The sequence below is a fragment of the Gymnoscopelus microlampas genome (genome assembly GCF_963454915.1).
Source record: "Gymnoscopelus microlampas genome assembly, chromosome: 6".
Classification (NCBI taxonomy): domain Eukaryota; kingdom Metazoa; phylum Chordata; class Actinopteri; order Myctophiformes; family Myctophidae; genus Gymnoscopelus; species Gymnoscopelus microlampas.
In genome coordinates this window covers 31443284-31466696 of record NC_139943.1, presented here as the reverse complement: position 1 = coordinate 31466696, position 23413 = coordinate 31443284, and the positions used below count along the sequence as shown (strand labels likewise).

The 23413-nt window shown below is 41.3% G+C and overlaps 3 protein-coding genes across 5 annotated transcripts in view; 1 reads left to right on the top strand and 2 right to left on the bottom strand.

Moving 5' to 3' along the window:
• LOC311047253 (solute carrier family 66 member 2) overlaps window positions 1–4557 on the bottom strand; it is a 104861-nt gene extending 100304 nt beyond the window's left edge. The window contains exons 1-2 of one of the 2 annotated variants that reach the window (XM_084059907.1): window positions 4427–4557; window positions 102–380 (exon numbers count right to left, since the gene is read on the bottom strand). In XM_084059907.1, the coding sequence (XP_083916033.1) occupies window positions 102–316 (215 nt within the window). In that variant the 5' untranslated portion in view covers window positions 317–380; window positions 4427–4557. Of the gene's footprint in view, window positions 1–101; window positions 381–4287; window positions 4323–4426 lie in introns of those variants that run through there. The other variant, XM_084059908.1, reaches the window with a different exon arrangement.
• Window positions 4558–6778: 2221 nt separating this feature from the next.
• Window positions 6779–11582, top strand: hsbp1b (heat shock factor binding protein 1b). 2 transcript variants are annotated; one of them, XM_084061090.1, is made up of 4 exons: window positions 6779–6980; window positions 9748–9814; window positions 10140–10266; window positions 10671–11582. In XM_084061090.1, the coding sequence occupies exons 1-3, from the start codon at window positions 6936–6938 to the stop codon at window positions 10259–10261; spliced, it is 234 nt and encodes a 77-aa protein (XP_083917216.1). In that variant the 5' UTR covers window positions 6779–6935; the 3' UTR covers window positions 10262–10266; window positions 10671–11582. The 2 variants fall into 2 exon arrangements, with proteins under 2 accessions (XP_083917216.1, XP_083917215.1); XM_084061089.1 differs by having other exon boundaries at window positions 10140–10280.
• Window positions 11583–12607: 1025 nt separating this feature from the next.
• LOC311047445 (DNA topoisomerase 1) overlaps window positions 12608–23413 on the bottom strand; it is a 35765-nt gene continuing 24959 nt past the window's right edge. The window contains exons 8-12 of the mRNA XM_084060173.1: window positions 19395–19509; window positions 15129–15256; window positions 14846–14943; window positions 13375–13524; window positions 12608–12749 (exon numbers count right to left, since the gene is read on the bottom strand). Coding sequence (XP_083916299.1) covers window positions 12647–12749; window positions 13375–13524; window positions 14846–14943; window positions 15129–15256; window positions 19395–19509 — 594 coding nt within the window. The 3' untranslated portion in view covers window positions 12608–12646. The remainder of the gene's footprint in view (window positions 12750–13374; window positions 13525–14845; window positions 14944–15128; window positions 15257–19394; window positions 19510–23413) is intronic.

Genomic DNA, 23413 nt, shown 5'->3' with positions numbered 1-23413 from the left:
AGAGAAAAGACATACTGTAGTATGGAACGCAAATGACTGAAATCAGTCGTGGCGACAGAGAAATGTAACCCTATGTGTGATTACTTTACTTGTGAGCTCACCAGAAGAAGATGCGCAGTATGTTGGCTACCAGCAGCACCAGGCACACCCTGGTGGAGAAGCCCTCAGTGTTGCCGCTCCTCTGGATCTCCTGGTACTGGGGCAGGTACGGCACGGACCCCCCGAACACCATGATGCAAGACGCAAGCCATGACATCAGCATCCAGGAAGCCTCAGTCTCCTCCTCCTCCGGCAGGCCCAATCCTTCTGCGTCCATCACACACACGCAGACTCAGGGATGTCGAGGAGAAACGGCGGAGGGTGGGGGGGTCGACTCGCAACTGGGGACAGAACGGAAGAGTCAGTGAGACAAGTGTGTGTGTATGTCCATAACATACACACACACTCACTCACTGATACATGCACGCACACACAGGCACGCATGCATGCATGCGTGCACGTACACATGCGCGCATGCGTGCACGTACACATGCGCGCATGCGTGCACGTACACATGCGCGCATGCGTGCACGTACACATGCGCACGTGCGCACGCACGCACACATGCGCACGTGCGCACGCACGCACACATGCGCACGTGCGCACGCACGCACGCACACACACACACACACACACACACACACACACACACATACACACACACACACACACACACACACACAATGACTAGTACACAAGTACTAGTCATTGTGGAATTTGGGGTAGGAACGACACTCGCTCCGCTGACTCTTCCTTGATACTGTTATCTGTGTGGCACAGAGCGGGTATCTGACCATAGCAGTGACAAAGGGGTACAGAACTGTTATTGTTAGCCATTATTCCACTTTCCTTTCAGCTCTAGCTCTGTAGAAATACAACTTCTGTCTCATCTTAAATGGTGGTCCGATAAAAAACTACTTTCCTTCATTTTATTCTCTTATAAATGTCTCTGGAAATGTCACGCCACATTATGTCCCAGCAGTAATCAACAGACGGATCACTCCTTCCTTTCCTGGATATGTGTGGCTTCCTGCGAGAGCAGGCTCTCTGCTATGTAAACAAAACACTACTGTATGTGACCTACATAGTTCTGTTTTGCATGCAGTGAGTGATTAGACATAGTGAAACAGGAATTATCGTGGTAATAGTTGTGTAATAACTGACGAGAGCTGACCAACAGCTGAAAAATATTTCAGAACGGTGTTTAAACCGCCTTTCTATTGCGAATGACTTTGTACACAGGTTGTCAAAAATGTGAACAGTCTTGGCTACCAGTTTGAATGCTGAACTCCTCTTTTCCCCTACATGTTTGCCGGTCAGTCTGGTAAAAGAACAAAAGCAAACTCAACAAAATATTATTTGAAGAAAGGTTACAGTCATTCTGAAATGATAAGTACACGGCTTCGGCTAACTTCCTCTAAGGGAAACTTTCAACCACTTCTCCCTATTCTGGGGAAACATTCGGTGAAAATTGCAGATCTATACAAGCCCAGACCACATTGCAACGCAGCATGTTGCGAGCTTGTAGATCGACAGTTTTTGGCGGTGTAGAAGGAAATACTAGCCGTCAGACCTAGTATACTAAAGAGCCCTGGAGGGCCCTGGTCAACTAAGGTTTAAAGGAGCATTTAACTTTAAAACACTTCTGTTGTCATTTTAACATCTACTCTGGCTTTTGTGTGCACCCCAGACAGTTTTACGTTGCTTGAGTCAATATTTAGACTTACAACTTGCAACTTACAAACTGTGTGAGAAGATGTCAAAATGACCCGAGAAATGTTTTAACCACTTGAATCCCAGCATGCCCATTCTGGGAGAACATTCGCCAAACATAGCCGATCTACAAGCTCACAACGCGTCGCAGCACGACGTGTTGTGCGCTTGTAGATCGGCTATTTTTGGCGGAGAGATTAAGGTGTAGACGGAAAAAAGCTGACATGGTAAATGGTGCATCTATATAGCACTTTTATCCAAAGCGCTTTACATTGATTGTGCCATTCACACACACATTCACACACACATTCATACACCGATGGCGGAGGAAACCATGCAAGGCACCAACCTGCTCATCGGGAGCAATTAGGGGTTCAGCGTCTTGCTCAAGGACACTTTGACACTAACTCTGGGGGAGCCCCCCAGCCCGGATCGAAATGGGAACCTTGCGGTTTCCAGTTCACTCTACCCGGCCACTCTACCCCTGAGCCACTGCCGCCGCACTGCCACCCCCACTGCCACCCCCTGACATTGTACAGTTGTAACTCAGGTCCGCTTTAGTAAGAATAAAGGGTTTACTTTAAGTGGCTGAAATGAAATACCCCTTGATACGTGCTTAAAGCACACACATGATGTGTGTTGATAATGCTCAGGCATAGCAGCATATCAGAGTCACCAACAGACTCCTGATATGAAACCCTCCTTCCAAATGAAGAGCGAGAGAGAGAGAGAAGATGAGCAGTGTCTTATTACCCTCTTGACATCTGCTGCTCTGCATAAGTCAGCTGCATAAGATGACAATATTTCCAACAGGGAAAGGTTGCATCAAGCATATCGTTTCTGTCGGGTGAAAACACCTCATATGGCCAAAACTGTTACTTTTCAGGATTGAGATTCAAAAATAGCAAAAATAGCAGATCGACAAGCTCAAACGCATCGCTTCGCACCGCGTTTTGAGCTTGTAGATCTGCTATTTTTGATACTTTTGTCTTACACTGTAGCATGATCAAATAGGGCATTCATTTACGAAAAAACACAAAAACGTTAAGAGGTTTTTGCCTGACAGCAACAACATACAGTAGAGTAACCTACATGATAATCTGATTGAAACCAGGTGAAGGTTATAGCAGAAGGACATGTGATTCTGTTAATACTAACACTTCTGTGACATTCATTCATTCTGAGTCAAGAGGCAGTTATTGTCTTTTTGAGCCTGGATTAATTCTGTGGAACTTTTATGAGAGGCTCATTTGTAATCAGTGGTGGAAAGTAACTAGATACATTTACTCAAGTACTGTACTTGAGTATTCTTTTGAGGTACTTTAGTATGTCCATTTTACATCTCTACTCCACATTGTACTCCAATACAAGTATTTGAAAACTCTAGATACAAGTTAATTTACAGATTTAGATTATTAATACAAAACACACATTAACCATTTTAGCCTTTACTTTGTCTATTGGAAAATAGCAGATCTACAAGCTCACTAGGCGTCACGATGCCACGCATTGTGAGCTTGTAGGTCTGCTATTTACAAAAAGGTTTGACAAACTTTTAGACATGTGAATACTTTTACTTTGGCACTTTAATTACATTTTCATGTTAATACTTTTGTACTCCTACTCAAGTAGCAGGACTTTTACTTTCTACATTGTGGTATTGCTTTAAGTAAAAAGTGAGCGAGTGCAACAGAGGTGTTACACACAGAGAAAAAACATTGACATAGCAGATATGCTTCTTCTTTTTTACAAGTTTCTTAAAGTTGAACATTACTGAGAAACTTTATAAGCTGGCACTCCCTCTCTGTCTTGCTAAATCCCCATGTACACTACAGTGAGTACAGTAGACTTACTCACCTTGTTTGGATGTGTCAGATAGTTCTGGTTACTGAACAAGCAGTTATGCAAACATAAAGCAAAACATAGCTTAGAGGGGCCGGGCAGTGCTATGTCAACATGTCTGAACTTATAACTTACAAAGTGGTGGAAGAAGTAGGAATGTTTGTACTTAGGTAAAAGTATCAACACTGCAATGTAGAAATACTCTGTTACAAGCAAAAGTCCGGAATTCAAAATGTACTTGAGTAAAAGTACAAAATAATTGGTAGCAAAATGTACTTAAAGAGTACCAAAAGTAGTCTTTAATAATACTCCAGTAAAGTACAAATACCTCAAAATTGTACTTAAGTAGTAAGTAGGGTACTTGAGTAAATAAAGCCTAGTTACTTCCCACCACTGCTTACACATTTCACTGCATGAAACTACAGCAGCAGCAGCAGTAACACATGAAACACAATGTAACCCAATGCGACCACAATATCTGGGTCTATTTATACTGTCATACACACATATCAAATGTACCTACAGTACAGTAACCTCAGTTGCCATATGAAGAAGATATTGCACTATGTCTGCAATGCACAACATTTAAATCGGATATAAGGGATACGGTCTTTGTCAAAGCGTAAATGATGTTGTACTATATAGCAGCCTCTATTCTAAGAAATAATAAAAGGTAATAATTTGGCAAAATACCGGTGTTTGTCTTGCCTGCTTGCACTCCGCATCCTGATGGGACATGGGGGAGGGTTACCCATGCCGTTTCAAGCTTTTATCATATTACGGCTATCATTATTATTATTATTATTATTATTATTGTCCATGTCCAACTCACCTTGTGTTCACATTCAGAACCAGGACGTCAGACGTAATAAATAGATCATGAACTACGCAACAAAAGAAAAAGTTCCGAAAAAAAACTGAGAGCTCGATCCAACTTTTAAATCCTCCAACTCTCTCTCTCTAGCAGCCAGGACTCAGGACTCAGGAGGAGATCAGTGGTGCACGCATCAGTACGTGCACGCGCGCGATCTAGTGCGTGCACCTAGCAGGAGATTGGTGCACGTTTCTGTATTAGCCTTGGATCAAGACTACCATAGATGTATTTTATCGAGTCTGACTTTTACTTTCGTATTTACGACAGTCTTGGCTAGTACCCCCCAGTACGTCCTGCACTTTCACCAGTAAAGCCCGTACTTCTCCGTTTATGTACAAATAAATATATATGGTGCTTACCCGATTGCCCCAAATGTTAACTCACGCTTCGGAGTCTTTGTGCAATGTATTAGTCCATATTTTTGCAATAAAGAAGTGTTTTAATCCCATCTGTGGTCGAAAGCCACCCCCCTCGTTTACTTCCTGTTTACATTGAGTGTAATACCGGCTTTCACCAGATGCGCCCCGTCACTACCGCCCATTGAGGGCACTTCCGACAGAATCCGACACAGACGGGATTAAAACACATATATATTGAAAAATACGGCCTAATACATTGCACAAATATTCCGTAGCGCGAGTTAACATTTGGGACACCCGGGAAAGCACCGTATATATTTTTTTGTACATGTACGGAGAAGTACGGGCTTTAATACTGGTGAAAGTGCAGGACACACTGGGGGTGCTAGCCAAGACTATCGTAGATAGTATAAGTCATACTCGATAAACTACATCTATGATAGTCTTGATCCAATGCTACATACGTGCACTCAAGTGATCGGTGCGTCGCGTCCACGCACGTGCGTGTACCGATGTAGACTGGGTTAGATTGTGGAAGTGGCGCACGAACTCACAAACATAGCCCCGTTTGGAACCTCACTCCACGAAAGCTATCGTGGAGAGTGGGCTAGTACACACATCGTCTCTCAGTCTCTCTATTTACATACATCCATTTGTAGGCTATATTCATTCATAATCATTCAGCTCATGGTTGATCGCAGAAAGATGACTCTGTTGTTGACTGGTAGTGGTAAGCAACACAAACAATAAACAACAACAACAACAACATGCACGGATGCACGTGGTGGTGGGTTGACCAGCAACACTCGTGGAAGCCACGAGATGCCAATCTGTGTTAGTGAAAAAATAAATAAATAATCACCATTGGGAAAGAACTCAGCGTTCTACATCAGTGTTGCCAGAGTTTACGAAAAAACAAGCAAGCAGGTCTATGAAAAGAATCCCGAAAGAAGACGAGCACTTTAAACATCATCATACGTTGGCTATTTTCAAAAGAAAGTCTTTGGGAAAGTGAAACATTTTGAATATTTTTTGAAACATTCTAACAACACAAATCTGGTATGGGGGTCGGGGGTCCTCAACATGAAAATGTTTGACGACCACTGGTTTAAAAGACATTAGGAAACAAGCCCAAATAACCGCAACCACCAATATTTACAAGCAACTTTACAGAAAAAACAAGCCCAAAGTCGCTTATAAGCAGACATGGCAACACTGTTCCACATTCCTCCTCTACCGAAACCCCGCGAGACACGAGTGTGTGTGCGTGTGCATATATCTGTCTGTGTGTGTGTGTGTGTGTGTGTGTGTGTGTGTGTGTGTGTGTGTGTGTGTGTGTGTGTGTGTGTGTGTGTGTGTGTGTGTGTGTGTGTGTGTGTGTGTGTGTGTGTGTGTGTGTGTGTGTGTGCGTGCGTGCGTGCGTGCGTGCGTGCGTGCGTGCGTGCGTGCGTGCGTGCGTGCGTGTGTGTGTGTGTGTGTGTGTGCGCGCGCGCGTGCGTGTGCGTGTTGTGTGTTTGTTTGAGGAAAACAGCTGAGCTGCTGCTGCTGCTGATGATGATGATCAGTGTTGCCATGTCCGCTTGTTATAAGCGACTTTGGACGTATTCTTCTGTAAAGTTGCTTGTCAAAATTGGTAGTTGCGGGTTGCAGTTTTTTGGGCTTTTTTTCTTTTTACTTGCTTATTTAGGCTTGCTTCCACATTTCTTTTAATTATTATTTAAACCAGTGGTTCTCAAATATTTTCATGAAAATGTTTTGTGCCACAGGGAGCATTTGTGTCGTTAGACTGTAAGAGTTTTTGAAATAGTAGATCTACAAGCTCACATAATTTGCCAATACATATAGGTTTAAAGTTCTCATGTGAACAAAGGTGATTATTTTGGGCTTGTTTTCCTAGACCTGGTTGCTTATTTCTCTCACAAGATATGGCAATACTGCTGAGCTGCTGACACCACAGAGCAGAGAGAGAAGGAGGGTGGTTCCAATTCTACCACCTAGAGAGATACCTCACAAACACATCTATATCATACCTTCAACACACACAGCACGTTTCATCTCGGTTGTTATTGATCACCAATAATCGATCATCGTGTATCAGAGTCATCATAATGGCCGAAACGGACCCCAAGTCGGTGCAGGATCTGACCAATGTGGTGAGTCGTGATTAGCTATAGCTGTAGGCTAGCCTAGCACACTTTTTTCCACACATTTTTTTCGATGAATTGAATACACAGGACCCAAATGGAAACAAGCCACAGTGCTTTCTTGGGTTTAATCCTTTTTACCATCCTTTTGTATAGAACTGTAACTCTGTGCTTTTAAAAAAACTGTCAATAGAGACGAGTATTCAATCAATCAACAAAAAAAGAACACACTGGCCCATCACAGTCAGATCAGCAGCATTCATGCTAGCATGCTAACAGGCTAGCATGTATTCATGTTGTTTGTTTATTTTGACCAAGGAGGGACAATCATGCACAATAGATTTATTGCACCTGACATTGCTATTAAACAGCCAATTGAATATCTGCAGCACACTGTCCCTAGATGCACGTCCTCATCAGTGACACAAACAAAACATTGTAATTAAACATACAATAAGACAAACATTAATGTAACAGGATGCCAGCTAACCTAGTGAGTTGGGGGTAAAAATGCACTAATCATGCATTAATTTCTATCATATTGAGTGTTTTTGTGTTCATTAATAATCAAATGGATGTGTTGGTTGATCATCTCAATTGCACGTAATGTCAAGGTAATGTACAGTGTTGCCACGTTTCGCGAGAGAAACAAGCAACCAGATGTATGAAAACAACCTTAAAAAAAGCGAGCCCTTCGCATTTTAAACATATACATTGGCTATTTTGAAATAGCCGATCTACAAGCTCTGAGCTTGTAGATCAGAAAATGTGGAATATTTCTGACATATATCTTGTATGGGGGGTTCCTGCTGGCACAAATATTTTCGGGGGTCTGCAGACAAATTCATATTAATATGGGGGTCTTTGACATGAAAATGAGAACCACTGGTTTAAACAACATTAGGGAACAAGCCAAAATGAGCAACTACAGTACAATTTAGAAGCCCAAAAAACCGCAACCACCAATATTTACAAGCAACTTTACAGAAAAACAAGCCCAAAGTCGCATGTAATAAGCTGACATGGCAACACTGGTAGCGTGGTGGAATGCGACTGCATGTACCCCCACCCCCGCACACGCAATGCTTTTACATTAATTAAGATTTATAATGTAGGCATACAATTAATATAATTTAAATCCATGTATAGTAATTGGCTACACTGACATGTATTGTCTATCACCAATTATGTGCTTTTTTTCTGCAATTTGATCTGTGCAGGAGAGAGACCTTCCACACACAATGTTTGACCATGTTGCCATGGAAATGAAGCATAGCTCAAATAAATCACCACTTGAGTCACGACTACAGTTCCTAAATGAATGCAGTGGTTCTCAACTTTTTCATGTCAAGGACGGACCCCCAAATTAATATTTTATTTGGCCACGGACCCCCCCGATCTGAAGCGATTTTGTGTCAGCCTGGCATCCCCATTATACAAGATGTGTTGCTAAAATTCTAGTAATTCTAAATGTTTATATTGTTTTTTGTTGCTGTCGAAAATAGCCGATCTACAAGCCCACAATGTGTCACACTAGGCTTGTAGATCGGCTATTTTCAAACGGCCATTGTATGCAGGGTTAAAGTGGTTAAACTGATTTTTATGCTATTATGAATTTTGCTGGGGACCCAGGTGGGACCCCACGTTGAGAACCACTGCCTAAATGTTCTACTGTCTTTTAGTTCTGACTGCAGTTATCCTTTTCCATAATGAAGTGTACCATTGTTGTCAGGGAAATGTTCCGCTTTGGTGTAAGCAATAAGCATACATCATGGGTGGGGTGTTTGGACTCAGTGGTCTGATGATGGTTACCATGGCAATTAAAACACCATCATGCTCTGATTTACCATTCCATTAGCAGCTTTTTAAGACGATTATCTTATTTTTTTGAGAATCAAGCAATTATTATAAAACATGTTATACCAGGGAGCAGGGCTGGGCAATATTATCGATAGTGATATGAGAATAGATATCTGAGGTTTTAGGATATTGTCATATTGCGATGACGTCACTTAAAAGGTAGGGCGAAAGGTTTGGTTTAAAGAAACAAAACGTTTTTTGTTAAGGTTAAAGCACTATTCCTGATAGTAATCATTGCTATAGGCATAGGATGTTCAGTAATAGGTGTCTGTCTCCTGTCTCTCCAGCTCTCAAACAGAAAATTCATTTTCAGGTGGGTTGCAAAATTTCAGCCAATCAGGAGAGTACCCATTTATCAGCTTCATTTTTATAGTGTTTCAATTCTGGCTCATTTCTTTGTCATTACTTCCAATTTCAATTGTTTAATCTGTATCCTGTCTGAGTTTCCTATCCTGATTGGATAAAACTGGTAGCCCAACCTGAAAATGCAATTTCTGTTTAATAAAGAGCGATATGTCTCTTAACACTCTATAGCAATGAGTACAGTACATTTGTTTGATCACTTCCAATTTCTAGTTTATCCTGTAAGCATTCTCTCCTGATTAGATGAAATTGGTATCCTGACCTGAAAGGTTTATTTTCAGTTTAAAAAAGAGCTGAATAGATCCCTGTGAACCAACACACTATAGCAACGATAACTATCAGAATATAGAGCTATTTAACACTTATTTTAACCAAAGAAAATCACTTACCCCACCTTTAAGCCCTCTTTAATAAAAAATAATAGCAACTAGCAGACCTACAAGCTCAGAACGTGTGATGTTTTTTTTTATCACTATCAGTACAAGGTATTTATCCTTTTCCTATTCTTGTGGTTTCACTCCTGAAAACACTCCATGTGTTTGTTGTTCCTCAGGTCCAGACACTGCTACAGCAGATGCAGGATAAGTTCCAGACCATGTCGGACCAGATCATCGGGAGAAATATCCAAACACAAATGACAATGCTCTAATCAGTGCCTACTGTATGTTAAATTTATTTTACTCCCTTCCCTGCCTCACTCAAGATGCCAGGCCACAGTTGTACACGAGTTGGTTGTTTATTATCTGCCTGTTAATTAAAAAAAATGTAATTGCAGAAAATAGCTGATCTACAAGCTCAGTTGTGAGCATGTTCGCCCCAGAAGGAGGACACTGGGGTTGAAAAGCCTCAATAGTTTTTGTTGATCAAAAAATAGTAAAAATAGAATTGATCTAAACATAATTATGTACCATGTATGTGTGAGTTATATGCCTTAACTGTGTCCACTTGATGAGATGAGCACACGCATCGATGACCTGGAGAAGAACATCGCTGACCTGATGACCCAGGCCGGAGTCGAAGAGATCGAAGCGCCACCAGAGAAGCCTAAGGAGGGTCAAGGGTCATAATGAAGGTGACAAGGAAGTGGTAAGGACACCGCAAACCTCATGGATTACGGATCATCACAACACATAAAGCTGCATAGACCAGAAGAGTCCCAGTGCACAGGATAACCCTGGGTGTAAAAAAAATCTTGGTCTTGCCCAGAAATCAGTATTATCGCCACACATGCAACCTCACATTCTGTGCATACATTAGTGGAAAATAAAGTTAGTTAAGAAAATGCACTTTTGCATAGGTTTAATGTAACATATTTTGTACAGGGCTTAAAAATGAAGGAAAGGTTTCCCATGTTGTCTACTGTAGACAATGGCATCCTGTCTCTCTACAGACTAACTGCAGTGAAACATATGCTATATATATTGTACGTAGGTGTACTGTACTGCATGACCATTTGTGCTTTTCTCTGTCCTGTAGGTTGCCAAGTAACAAGGCATGAAGGCGGTCCTATCTTCAGGAGCAGCAAACTTTACCTTCTAAACATGAACTATTATTGATTTGGTGTGTTGTGTGAGATGCTTTTTTATATCGACTGTTGTGATAAATGGTTACAGTTCCTATAATGTAGTGACTTGAAAAAGTAGAACGTCATTTGTAAACGATAATAGTATGATATAACACTCTTTGGAACTTTGAATCCTTTATGTGCAGGGATGGAACTATTTAAATGGATGTTGTTCAAATTGGTTGCCCTCACTGCATCACTTTTTATGACATCTCATCCAAATACTGGCTTGTGAGGGCTATGTTGATACAGCCAGGAAGACTGAGAAATACAAGCCACCAGCTAAAAGGCCAAGGTAATATAACATAAGATGAGAAACTTTGGAAGATAGTCACAGATGCAAAGTGTCTGCTGTATTCATCCCTGATTTAAAGGTGCTGCAAGTGGTATTTCTTTTGTTAGAAAAGGGTTTTTGTTCAAGCTCTATCATTTTTCTATAGTGTGTTTGTCAATTTCTTCAGCAAATGCAATACATTTTCAGGTGGGCTACAGATTTAATCCAATCAGAGCGAATCCCACAAAGATGATTAGCTTGTGTTCCACTTCCACTAGTTTATCCTGTAAGCTTTATCTCAACTGATTAGATGAAGTTGCTATCCTGACCTGAAGATGTTTTGAGCTGGCTAGATGAGGAGACCCCTGTGAACACACACTATAGCAATGATAACTATCAATAGAGCTATTTATCACTAACAACAAATATCACAGCACCTTTAATGGTGGCCACCAGAAGCTTGTGTAACTTAAATGCGCTCTCGGTGCCAAGTTATGAGATGCATTCCAAATCTGACTGATTTTGTTCTATTAAAAGTAATTTAATACAAGGTTTTTTGTCTCATGTGTTAAATCTCACTACAGCTAAACTTCAGTTCCAACATGTCGGGCAGAAACCGCATGACTGCACACTTCAACTAGTTTCTCATAAATGTCCTACTTCATCATACAAGGGTGTCACTAGCAGATAGGCTCTTTCGGCCATCCAACAGCACCATGCTCGGCCATCCAACAGCACCATGCGAGAAATTAACAGTATGATTGATTGTGCTTTACATTCAGTCAAATGGCATTTTGCTATTGACAATTGCAAGGAAACGTGCCTTTATACATCATCCCTACCTCCCATTTGCAGCTGAGATAGTGTGAGAGAACATGTATGGTTACTGCAAGACAGAAGGTAAAGTGTGGCGGAATGTGGGCACAGACATGTTCTGGCCTTCTGGGTGCTCGAAATCACCCTAACGCTCAGTGGTCGACAGCAACAAAGTACATTTACCCAAGTAATTGGAACTCTTTAAGTTTCTAGGAAGGGTACATCATGAATTAACCACTTCAAATAGTGAAGATATTAAGGTGGTCCATACGTTTCTGTGTCTTAATGTTTGGTGCAGATTACTCGGAAGGGGTTTTCAAAAAATGAGTTTTTCATAAACTGAGTATGCCTGGAACCTTTGAGGGAAACTGTTGTACACAGCAAACTCAAACACCAAATCTAAAAGACATTAATCCCATAACAGTCTTTAAACAATGCATAGTAACTTTATTCAACAAATTGGAACTCCTGAAACAAAAATAAATGTACACAGTAACTCAAAGGGCAAATGTAAAAAGTGCTGACAACATTACACAAAATAGGAACGTAAAACAGAAAGTATGAAATGAAATAAATAATATTTCACAACAGGTGATTAACAGTTATCACCCCATGCCCATGTGCACATACAAAGTCTCGAGTTAACACATCACCATCTCTGGCCACTCTGAACAATCCCAACAGTTTGTTTTTGCTGGGCAAATATCGAAGAAGAAAAGAATAGAAGTTAAACTCCATCTTAGAGAGATAGAGTTTAGTTCATGATCAGCCACTAATAAAAAAGAAGCAGACTGACATTTAGAACTCAAAATCTGCCTCTGTCATGTCGAGGGCCCACGCAAACCTCTCCCTCTGGGTCTTATTGTAGATTTTATCCACAGGCACATCCATATTCTTACACCTGTATAGGAAGACCAATGACCAAACACCGTCACTGTTTGGTGGAAACCTTGCATGTCCAAATCTGTTGCTTTCAGGAGTAATAGAGAATGGATCCAAAGTTAATTGAATCCATTCTTAATACTTTTCATTGGTTCAATATTTATAAAGACCAGACACACAGAAATGGCAGATCTACAAGCTTGTAGATTGGCAAATTAATCATTTGTCATAGTAGTCATTTTATTATTGTGTTTCCTCTGCTTGATGTTTAGTGAAAGCACATTGAATTGCCTTGTTGAAATGTGCTATACAAATGCAATTGCCTTGCCTATGACGAAGTTGGTCAATAGAGTACGGGGTCATATACATATAAATATGGAGATACAATGTTTACACACACTAAACCGTTTCTATTTGTGCAAACTGTCATTTCACCACTAGTTTGGGGTGATTGACCAAGGTAACAAAACAAACTGCCAAGTGTGTCCAGGTAGCTGATTCTGGAGGCATGCGTGTGTGTGTGTGTGTGTGTGTGTGTGTGTGTGTGTGTGTGTGTGTGTGTGTGTGTGTGTGTGTGTGTGTGTGTGTGTGTGTGTGTGTGTGTGTGTGTGTGTGTGTGTGTGTGTGCATGCGTGTTCTCTCACCAGGCCACACTGATGCGTGGGTCCAGGTAGTTGAGTTTGGAGGTGCCCAGGGCGATCTGCTTGTTCTCCTCCCGGTCGGTTGCCTGCACCTCCATCCTCAGCAGCTGCTCTTCACAGCGCTCCACCGCCTTCTTCTTACGCTCCACCAACCTGGTGGACAACGGGTGTGTGTGGGTGGAAGAGATCTTTAACCCATCTGTTCAGCCGAAGATTTAAATACCATCTGTACAGTAAATTCGGGAACGCAACGGTCACAGGACTCATGCAATCTAGGCCAGTGGTTCTCAATCCTTTTATTTATTTATTTACTCATTTATTTTTTCATGGACCCCCATAACTCATACTTACAGGTGCACAAGTGGAACCAAATGGACCCGTAACTCTCAGAGTTACACAGCTGTAAGGGTCCATTTGGAACCCCCTTAAGTAACCCTGAGAATCGCTGGACCCCACTTTGGCCCCTTTTTCCACCTGGGTTGAACCTGTTCTGTCATTTTTTTCCAGCCTACTTTTGAACCAGTTCAGAGTGTTTCCACAGAAAATTAATTGGTTCGGAACGGAAACCAAAAAATGTTCTATATTCTACAGGCTCGGGTCTTCGGGTCGGGGCTGTTTGTTACATAATCATCGTAATTTACCACTCGGGGAATAAAGTAGTATTGTTTTTCTACTATGTAACATTATTTTGTAGGCTACAACCTGTCAAGCTTGTCTCTCAGTGACAAAAAAGTCTCAGTAATCTTCATCTTCACTCAAATAAAATGAAAGTGCGAGTATATTGTCATACATTTCTAAGGGGTGTAATCTGTCATGAATGCGTTGCCGACATAAAATAGCAGCAACTCTGCATCATCCCAAGTTATTTATCCAAACAAAGCGTGCATGTGTGTCTAAAACTCACAAATCAGCTTCATATCCACTTTAGATATTCTGCACATGTAACGGATTGACAGCCTTAATATCTTATTTAATAATTTAATAATTACATTTTGGTAAACTGCCATTGACGATTTAATTTCCACCGTGAAATAAATAAAGGTTTATTTATCTGTAGGCTGTAAACATCAACGGCCTCCGTTTATGACGTATCCTTGATTACAATTGTTCTGCTTAAAACTGGTGAAAACGTGGGCCAGTCCGCGGCCGGTTCCGTGAAAGCACCAATCTAGAACAGAACCGGTTCTAGAACCAAAGTTCTTTTGGTGGAAAGGGGACCTTTCAGAACCACTGCTCTAGGCTGAAAGCAGGAAGGAATTAATTGTATTGCTTCAATTAAGCCCGATTTATGCTTCATCGAACTATGGTGTCCCACACTGAAAATAGCTGAATTACAAATTCGCAACATGTAGAATAGTGACATGTTGTGAGCTTGTTTGTAATAGTTTCATGCTATTTGCATCACCTGCAAAAAAAACAAAAAAAGTTTTAAACCAATGAGTGTTCAACATAGCCTTGAGAACCAACTACTTACGTTTGCACTTTGGATTCTGGGTCTTTAGTCTTGGCATCCTTCTTGGCCTGTTTGAATTCGGTCTTGGCCAGAGCCAGCTGTTCCCTCCGAGCAACGATCTGCACACACAGGTGTGTAGATTAACAGTTGTGTATTTATACATGAACAATGTGGAACAGTGTATTTATACATACAGTATACAGTTGAGTATTCTTGTATGAATGCCTACAGTATGAATGTTTTAGTGAGTACAGTATTTAGTGTGTACACAACATTGTCCTTGATGCTCCCTCTGCTCTCTTACCTTAGACTGCAGGGTAGCCATGGACTGATCAAAGGTCTTTGACACCGCCCGCTGATGGTTACACAGAATTGCAACCGCTCTGTTGGCCCTGTTGTAGGACAGCAGCTTCTCCGGGATGATATCAGACACTGCAAGGAACACACACACACACACACACACACACACACACACACACACACACACACACACACACACACACACCACGTAGAGCATTTATACAGTATGAGTGGGTAAATAAAGAAGTACTTCATTATACAAGGTTGTTGCACGAAAGTAGTGAAAATGGCATACCTACAAGCTCACAATGTGCAGCAAAGCTACTTGTTGTGAACTTCTAGATCTGCTATTTTCACTATTTCAATGTTTTAAAAATAATAATAAAAAAAGTAATGGTTTACTTTTGGACATACAAGGTTTCCACCCTACAGCAACGACATGAGATATGAATTACTTAGTGGGATAGGTAGCTGGACAGGAATGTAAATAAATGAGCATTACTCAAAGGTTCAAATGGCTGTTAAAAGCAGCTCTGACCTGCTGCATGTAACCATGGGGAGACAGCAACACAGACAGAGGAATTGGAAATGCCTCATGACAGATGGCCCGCCAAATAATTGGCAAAACACAGAAATTGTATCAATATAAAAATGTATATAAAAAAACATATATATTATAATGTAAAATGTCATTGCTGTATACTACGTTAGTTCCATTGATCCAAAAGCCAAAACACAATCGATTGATTGATCATTAAAATGATCAACTTGATCTGAAAATGTGCACAGCCCACCCATCTGCAAACACTTATGAGATTTCCAAGTGGGCCCTGATCCAGAAAAGGTTGGGAACGTCCGTTTAGGAGGGTAATGACAGGTACTGTAGCCTGGAAACCTGTCCGATATAGAGACACCAGGCCAGCTGACAGGTGGATTTTTCAAGAGTCCTATTTTTCACTGACCGGCTACAAATGACAATTCCACCTCTTAATTAGTGGATGTTGATCATAATCAACAAGAACTGAAGTCTGTTTCTCTTGATAAGCAAGCACACACACACACACACACACACACACACACACACACACACACACACACACACACACACACACACACACACACACACACACACACAGAGAGAGAAGTCATTACTGGCTGCTCTTAAAGCTGCCATGCTGGCAACAGATTGTCCCTCAGTGGCGGTCCAGAGATGACAGAGTGAGCCTGACACCTCTGTCTACCACGTGTGCTTATGGATACCACCGCTTTTCTAGGGAGACCCGCTGTGATTGGCCAGTAGTCGCTGTGATTGACAGTTCTCTTCTTTTTTTTAACTATGCCTAAACCTAATCTTAACCTCAGTAAAAACTATGCCTAAACCTAACCTCAGTAAGACTATGCCTAAACCTAACCTCAGTAAGACTATGCCTAAACCTAACCTCAGTAAGACTATGCCTAAACCTAGCTTCAGTAAAACTATGCCTAAACCTAACCCTAGCCTCAGTAAAACTATGCCTAAACCTAACCTTAACCTCAGTAAAACTATGCCTGCCAGGGAGCCAATCAGACACAGGTAAGGCGGGTCTATCACATAACGTTGGTGGAATTCATAATGACGCGTCTACCACAGCCAAACCATGACAGAGGTAGCCAATGAGACGCTGCGATTACCAAGGTATGCCAGAGGCAGCCAATGGAACGCTAGGATTAACACGAGTATGACAGGGGCAGCCAATGGAGCAAGGATTATCAAGGTATGACCGTGTAAGCCAATAGAACACTGGGATTACCAAAGAATGACACAGGCAGCCAATGGAACACTGGGATTACCAATGTATGACAGACGCAGCCAATGGAACGCTGGAATTGCCAAGGCATAAAACACCAAAATACCAGACGGCTAAGGTGAGGTCGAATGTCAGTTTGAAATCTAACTTAAGCTTCAAGTTAGTTTTTAGGGATGTCCTATTGCCCTCGACAATAGGACATCCCTAAAAAGAACTTCCTCAGTTGACTGCAACCATCGTTTATTTTCTTATTATAATTCATAGATTAATCATTCTATTGATTCATTGGCTATCAAGAATTACACTTGCATTTACAAGGCCGGTGGCACCGGCCAACTCGGGGACCATGCAAGTCGGGAATGGTTGAGCCTCTGCTCAGTTATCTGTCAGGGTGTGAGAAATAATGACACTGGTGCATTGCTTCTCCCTGTCAAACATTCATCTTTCAATGTTGTTATTTGCAAACAGATGTGGCTTTTTTCTGTTCTTATATAAATTTTATGTGAAGTGTCAGGCCTGGCAGGTATGTGTTTAAACAGTTCTGGCGTCACACAGACTGATTGATGGTGGTTTGCCTTTGTGCCAGCCATGCTTTTGTTTGTTTGCGTTTGTGTGTGCGCGCGGAGTCTGTGTGTGGACACAAGACAAGAGATGGTACATTCAGTTCTCACCTCAGTCAACAGACTCTTCCAATTTTTATATTTCATGGTGTTGGACTTGAGGCTGTTTATGATTCTGCTGACAAGGCTTGGTTCTGATGTGGAGGTACCACTGAACTCTATCAACTCCCATCTGTTTACACTTCTGTCTGATACTTCCGTTCAACTGTTTGGCCAGTAGCACTGATGATAGTCACGGACAGAATATTTATTTTGTTTCCTTTCAATTTCTCTTATTTTTGGGATTCGAGCACTGCTTGACAGCAAATGTGTGTAAAATGAAAGTAGGGCTGCAACTATTGATTATCTTCTTAATAGCGATAATTATATTTGTAACCTTTTCGAATAATCGAGCACTGCATTTGCATATCTCAACGAATCAACAAAATGTTTTGATTTCTAATTCAATTCTACATTCTAATTCAACCACTTAAGCCCCATTTTATACATAATGGTGTCGCACAAAAATACAGAGAATAGCCGATTTACAAGCTCACGAGTCAAATCGCAACACATTTGGAAGCTTCTAGAGCTGCCATTTGGTATTTTTGAAAACATAACTTTTTTATAATCGATTAAATGTTGCTCCCTTAAATTAAAGACGACATTCTTTTTTTTTTTAGGGTTTCTACTTTCTAGCCTAGGGACATTGATGTCCAATAATTGCCATGTCAAAGATGTATAATAAGTATTATACATATTTGACATGGCAAATGGGAGAATCGGTAGCATAACCAATAGCAGAACCACGCCAGTAACAGAATCATAAGCAGCTCAAATCCAACACCATCTATTCCATGAAATATAGAAATATGAAAATATTACTGTTCGGGGGCTTTCTAGCCCAGGGAAATTGGTGTTCCAGTATCTCTACGGCTGTGCTGACATCCTCATCGATGCACCCAAAACAAAATGTTGACGCCACAAGCATTACTACAGACTTAGTATTATACTGTAGTATCTTGACTGTCAGACACAAAGATAATGTTTTGGCAGAAGACCACATGAAAACCTTTACATATGATGTGTGTGTGTGTGTGTGTGTGTGTGTGTGTGTACACACACACATGTCATGCGTGTTGTCCTTGCAATGTCTGATATCTTGGCGGAGAATGCAGTGATGGAATGCAGTCAATACAAATCTAAAAACATAGGTGGTTTAAAATATTCATTAAGAAATCTATGGAGTCTTAAATCTTGCATGTGTAGTGGAACGCAGTGAGCTGGGATTGAACCCGAGGCTCCCACTCGCCAGTCCGACGTGTTACCAGTCATGCCAATAGGGCTGAGCCCGATTGGCAGGTCTGTTGCACACCGGTTCTTGGCTAATTTGACTGTGGGGGCTACAATCACCCCCCCCCCGATCTTTGGAGCGCGTCCTCGCGCTTCACACTTCACGCCGCGGACCACCGTACACAACGTTCCTCATGTCCCTCACGCGAGGATATTACGCTCCTCGTCCTGCCGACTACACCAGATTGTAGTGGAACGCAGTGAGCTGGGATTGAACCCGAGGCTCCCACTCGCCAGTCCGACGTGTTACCAGTCATGCCAATAGGGCTGAGCCCGATTGGCAGGTCTGTTGCACGCCGGTTCTTGGCTAATTTGACTGTGGGGGCTACACATGTAAGGGTTATATGTTTAAAGGGTTGAGACATCACAGCGATCCTCAGGGTTCCTTGTAGGGGGACCTCCAAACAAGACCCTTGCAGGACTGTAACTCTGAGTGTGTACTCTTACACAAGTTATGGGCATCCTTGAAATGTAAAAGTTTGAGAGCCACTGAACCAAAGTGAAAATGAAACCTTAGACATGTTGGCGTACCATTGGAGAGCTCTTTGAGCTGCTGCTGCAGGGTGATGGAGGCGTTGAAGGTCCTGAAAACCTTGGCCGACAGACCAGGCATCAGAGAACTCAGGTGCTTGTTGAGCACCTGAGTCTGCAGTCCAGAGAGAGAGAGAAAGAGATAGACAAAAGAGAGACAGGAACAAAAAGACACGATAAGACAGGGGATACGATTTTTGAGCAAGAAAGAAAGTTTCACAACAATTACACAGCTAATTACTGCTGCTACTGTAAGTTTTGTCTCTACTTGCACAAGAGACCGTTATTCTGGATTTGAAGCTATACATATACTGCATGCACAAGCTAAGTGTTCTTCCAACTTGCACAAGATTCTTATTTTCTTTCATCATCATCATCATCATCATCATCATCATCATAGTCTAGGCCATTGGTTCTCAAAGTGGGGTCCGGGGACCCCCCAGGGGTCCTTGGGGGAGTACCAGGGGGTCCCCAGCAAAATTAGTTAATATAGCGGCACAATTATTCTAACCACTTTAACCATATTTATAGATTTCAAAAGGGGATCTGATAATCTCAGCTATCTCAGATCTCAGATATACAAGCTCATAGCACATCTTTCGTCGCGCTATGAGCTTGTAGATCTACCATTTTTGAAAAATCTGTCCAAATATTTTAATATACACACATCCACACAGTATACATATATTATTTTTTAAGGGAACATTTGTAACTCAAATCTTTGCTTCTGGAGGTCATGTGTTTTAGATGGGAGTCCGCAACCAAATGCATATCATTTTGGGGGTCCTTGACACAAGTTTGAGAACCACTGATCTAGGCTATGCCGTTACATTGTCTGAAGGAAGCCGAACAAAAATATGTTTACTCTTATGCATCTGTTCACAAGGTGTAACAATAAAGAACAACCTTGAACACATGTTGCTTAGGGTTGTCTGTACTTGCTCAAGAGACTGATCCTGCATCATTTTTATTTTCCATCTTGACATTGTGTCCTGTTTTCCGACTTTGTTTCCCTTGCTCTGTCTCTATTTTTATGACTATTTCTGAGAATTGCAAAACGTTGGGAGCTTGAACGAAAAAAAATGTCACCCATTCTTTTACACATGTAAACTCAAGAGTATACAATTGTAACCAAAGGGACCCAAATGTAAGGATTCTACAGTGTAGAATTGAGTACAACGGCATTCTGCACTTATTATGCATGTGATAAACTGATATTAATGATCAGAGGGCTAGAGTTGCTTCATAAATGAACGGATGCAAGTCAAATGCATTAATAACATCCACAAACGCTAGATGGCACTGTGGTATCATGGCCTCACCGCTCAACTACCTGGGATCCACCAGAACAAATATAACATGGCTGTGGGGCTGAAACCTTGTATGTCCAAAACAGTTTTCAGGAAATGGAAAAAATAACCTGTGTTGCAATGGATCTAATGTAGTTATCATTTAGTCTCAAGCTCTTGTTAATACTTTTCATTGGTTAAATATTTATAAAACCCACAAAAAAAAAGAACAAGATCAAGATCAACAAAAAATAGCAGATCTACAAGATCTACATGTTGTGAAGTGGTAGAACAGCTATTTTTGCAGCTTTTTGTGTGACACTGTAGTATGACAAAGTAGGGCATTCATTTACAAACACACAACAAAAAAGATAAAAAGTTGAAATATGGAGATATGAGGTTTCTGCCGCACAGCAACAATACGCCATAACACATGCTCTGTGTCTACATGATCATCATCCTCCAATCAATCCTCCACAGAAGCAGAAAAACACCACATGCTATTTCTCTCCCAAACACCCCCCTATAGAGCTATAGGTACAAGCTGGAGCCATAGATTTCCATTCACAGCTTTCATCTAAACTGCACCGACTTAAGAAAGGAAAGGCAGTAAATTACTATATTATATATATATTTCTGATGAACGTAAACTAAGCCCCCTTTCAGATCTACACTTTTATATGTGGGCTTAGTTAACTTTGTTGTGGAGTAACATGCCTCTGTGAAATATAAATGAGCAAAAACTCGCTCACCCAAGTCCCCAGCAGCAGTAGAAAAATAACTACACGTGACAAATAAGATTATGATGACAGATTTCAGAGGCAAACATAAGCAGACGTATAGAAATTTGAACGTGCGTCGCCAGATTGGCTGAAGGACATTTTCACCTTGACAGAGAGAGACAGAGTAAACAGAACTGAAAAGGGGTAAATTAGATTTTTTTTCACATCAGTGACAGAGATATATGATATATCATTGTTGTTGGGTGGAAAATGTCCAAAATGTTTGCTTTTCAGGAATTGGGAAAAGCTATGTTCCAATGATTCCAGTGTAGTTATTTAGTCACAAGCTCTTTGTTAATACTTTTGTTAATACTTGTTAATATTCTTATACGACAAAGGAGAGACATTAACTTATGAAAAAACAAATATGAAATATGGAGATACATGGTTTCTGTCTGACTGGAACGATACGATCGGGGGGGGGGGGTCAATGGTGATCGTTGGCTGTCAGCTTTTGACAAAATGACTAATGAAAGATGATGACATCGATAAAGATGATTATGATGATGCAGTATGATGCATCATGAATATGGGCAGGGTCAATACACAGCTTTTCTAATATGGTGTTCACACTGGCAGCTACAGGCTACCATTCACTTTAAATGGAAGCCAGCGACACAAACTATAGCATATCTACAAGCTCTCAACGTGTAGCATTCGATCTTTCCGGCTTCAGGTTTAGGGTTAAAAACGATTCATAAAATCGCTGTCCTAAAACTTTGCATCCCTCACAAGTATAGTAATACAAACGTGTGTGTGTGTGTGTGTGTGTGTGTGTGTGTGTGTGTGTGTGTGTGTGTGTGTGTGTGTGTGTGTGTGTGTGTGTGTGTGTGTGTGGTCTCACTACAGGAGCCTGTGTGTCTGCATTGGTAATGAGTTAGCCTGTTCTGCTCCTGCAGTGCTAATGAAGGTGACTGCAAGTAGAGGGCAGTGTGATGCCCCCCGCCCCTCCTCATCTCCCATGGCGTGGCATGGTGTGTGTGTGTGTGTGTGTGTGTGTGTACTTGCATTACTATACTTGTGAGGGTCCCCACAGGTATAGTAGAATTTGAGAAATAGACATTGTGAAGACCATTTTCCTGGTCTTCATTAAAGTAATGGTTGTTTTGTGGTTTAAAAAATACATTTAGATATAGATTTACCATTCATGTGAGTGCGCCCAGGTGCATCGGTGTCCCAAAAAATTATTACAACCCATTCTTACTGCAGCTTATAATTTATCCATGGTTAGATAAGGATGCTAGCCTGGTAAACCATTCCGGTCGTGTGAATTCACATTACCGTGCATTTTCTGCAGACTGGTCTGGCCCAAGCGCTGGATGGGCGTTTTGCAGAAACCAAAAAGTGGAAGAGCCAATCAGCGTCTGGGCTCAGGGCCCTGTGATTGACAGACGCTGATGGGCTCTTCCACTTTTTAGTTTCGGCAAAACGCCCACCCAGCGCTTGGGGCCAGACTGGTCTGCAGAAGACACATGGTAATGTGAATTCACACGACCGAGATAGTCTACCAGACTATAAGGATGCTCCAGTATGTAGTTTCCAGGCTAATTTGCAAAATGTTCTCAATCTGCTTGACGATTTAATTGGCTCTGATTTGGGAGTTGCTGACAACGCTGATACAAGCCAACAATGTTGATGCGTTGTGAGCATCTAGATATGCTTTTCAATAAAGTTTGACACATTTCTTTTTAAAGTAAATATTATATGCAGGACTTTTGCTTTTGTGGTATCGCAACTACTTAAATAATCAGAGTATTTTTCTACCACTGCTCCTAACGGCAGATGCAAAAAGTTTCCCAACTGGGATGCTTTGTAGCACAAGATTATTCAACACAGAAAATGTCAAATCATTGAGGTTCCACATCAAACAAGTGTCTGTTAATAGGTTTACTACATACTGTAGCATGGATACAGCTTTATTCATCAAACAAGTGTATGTTAATTAAAC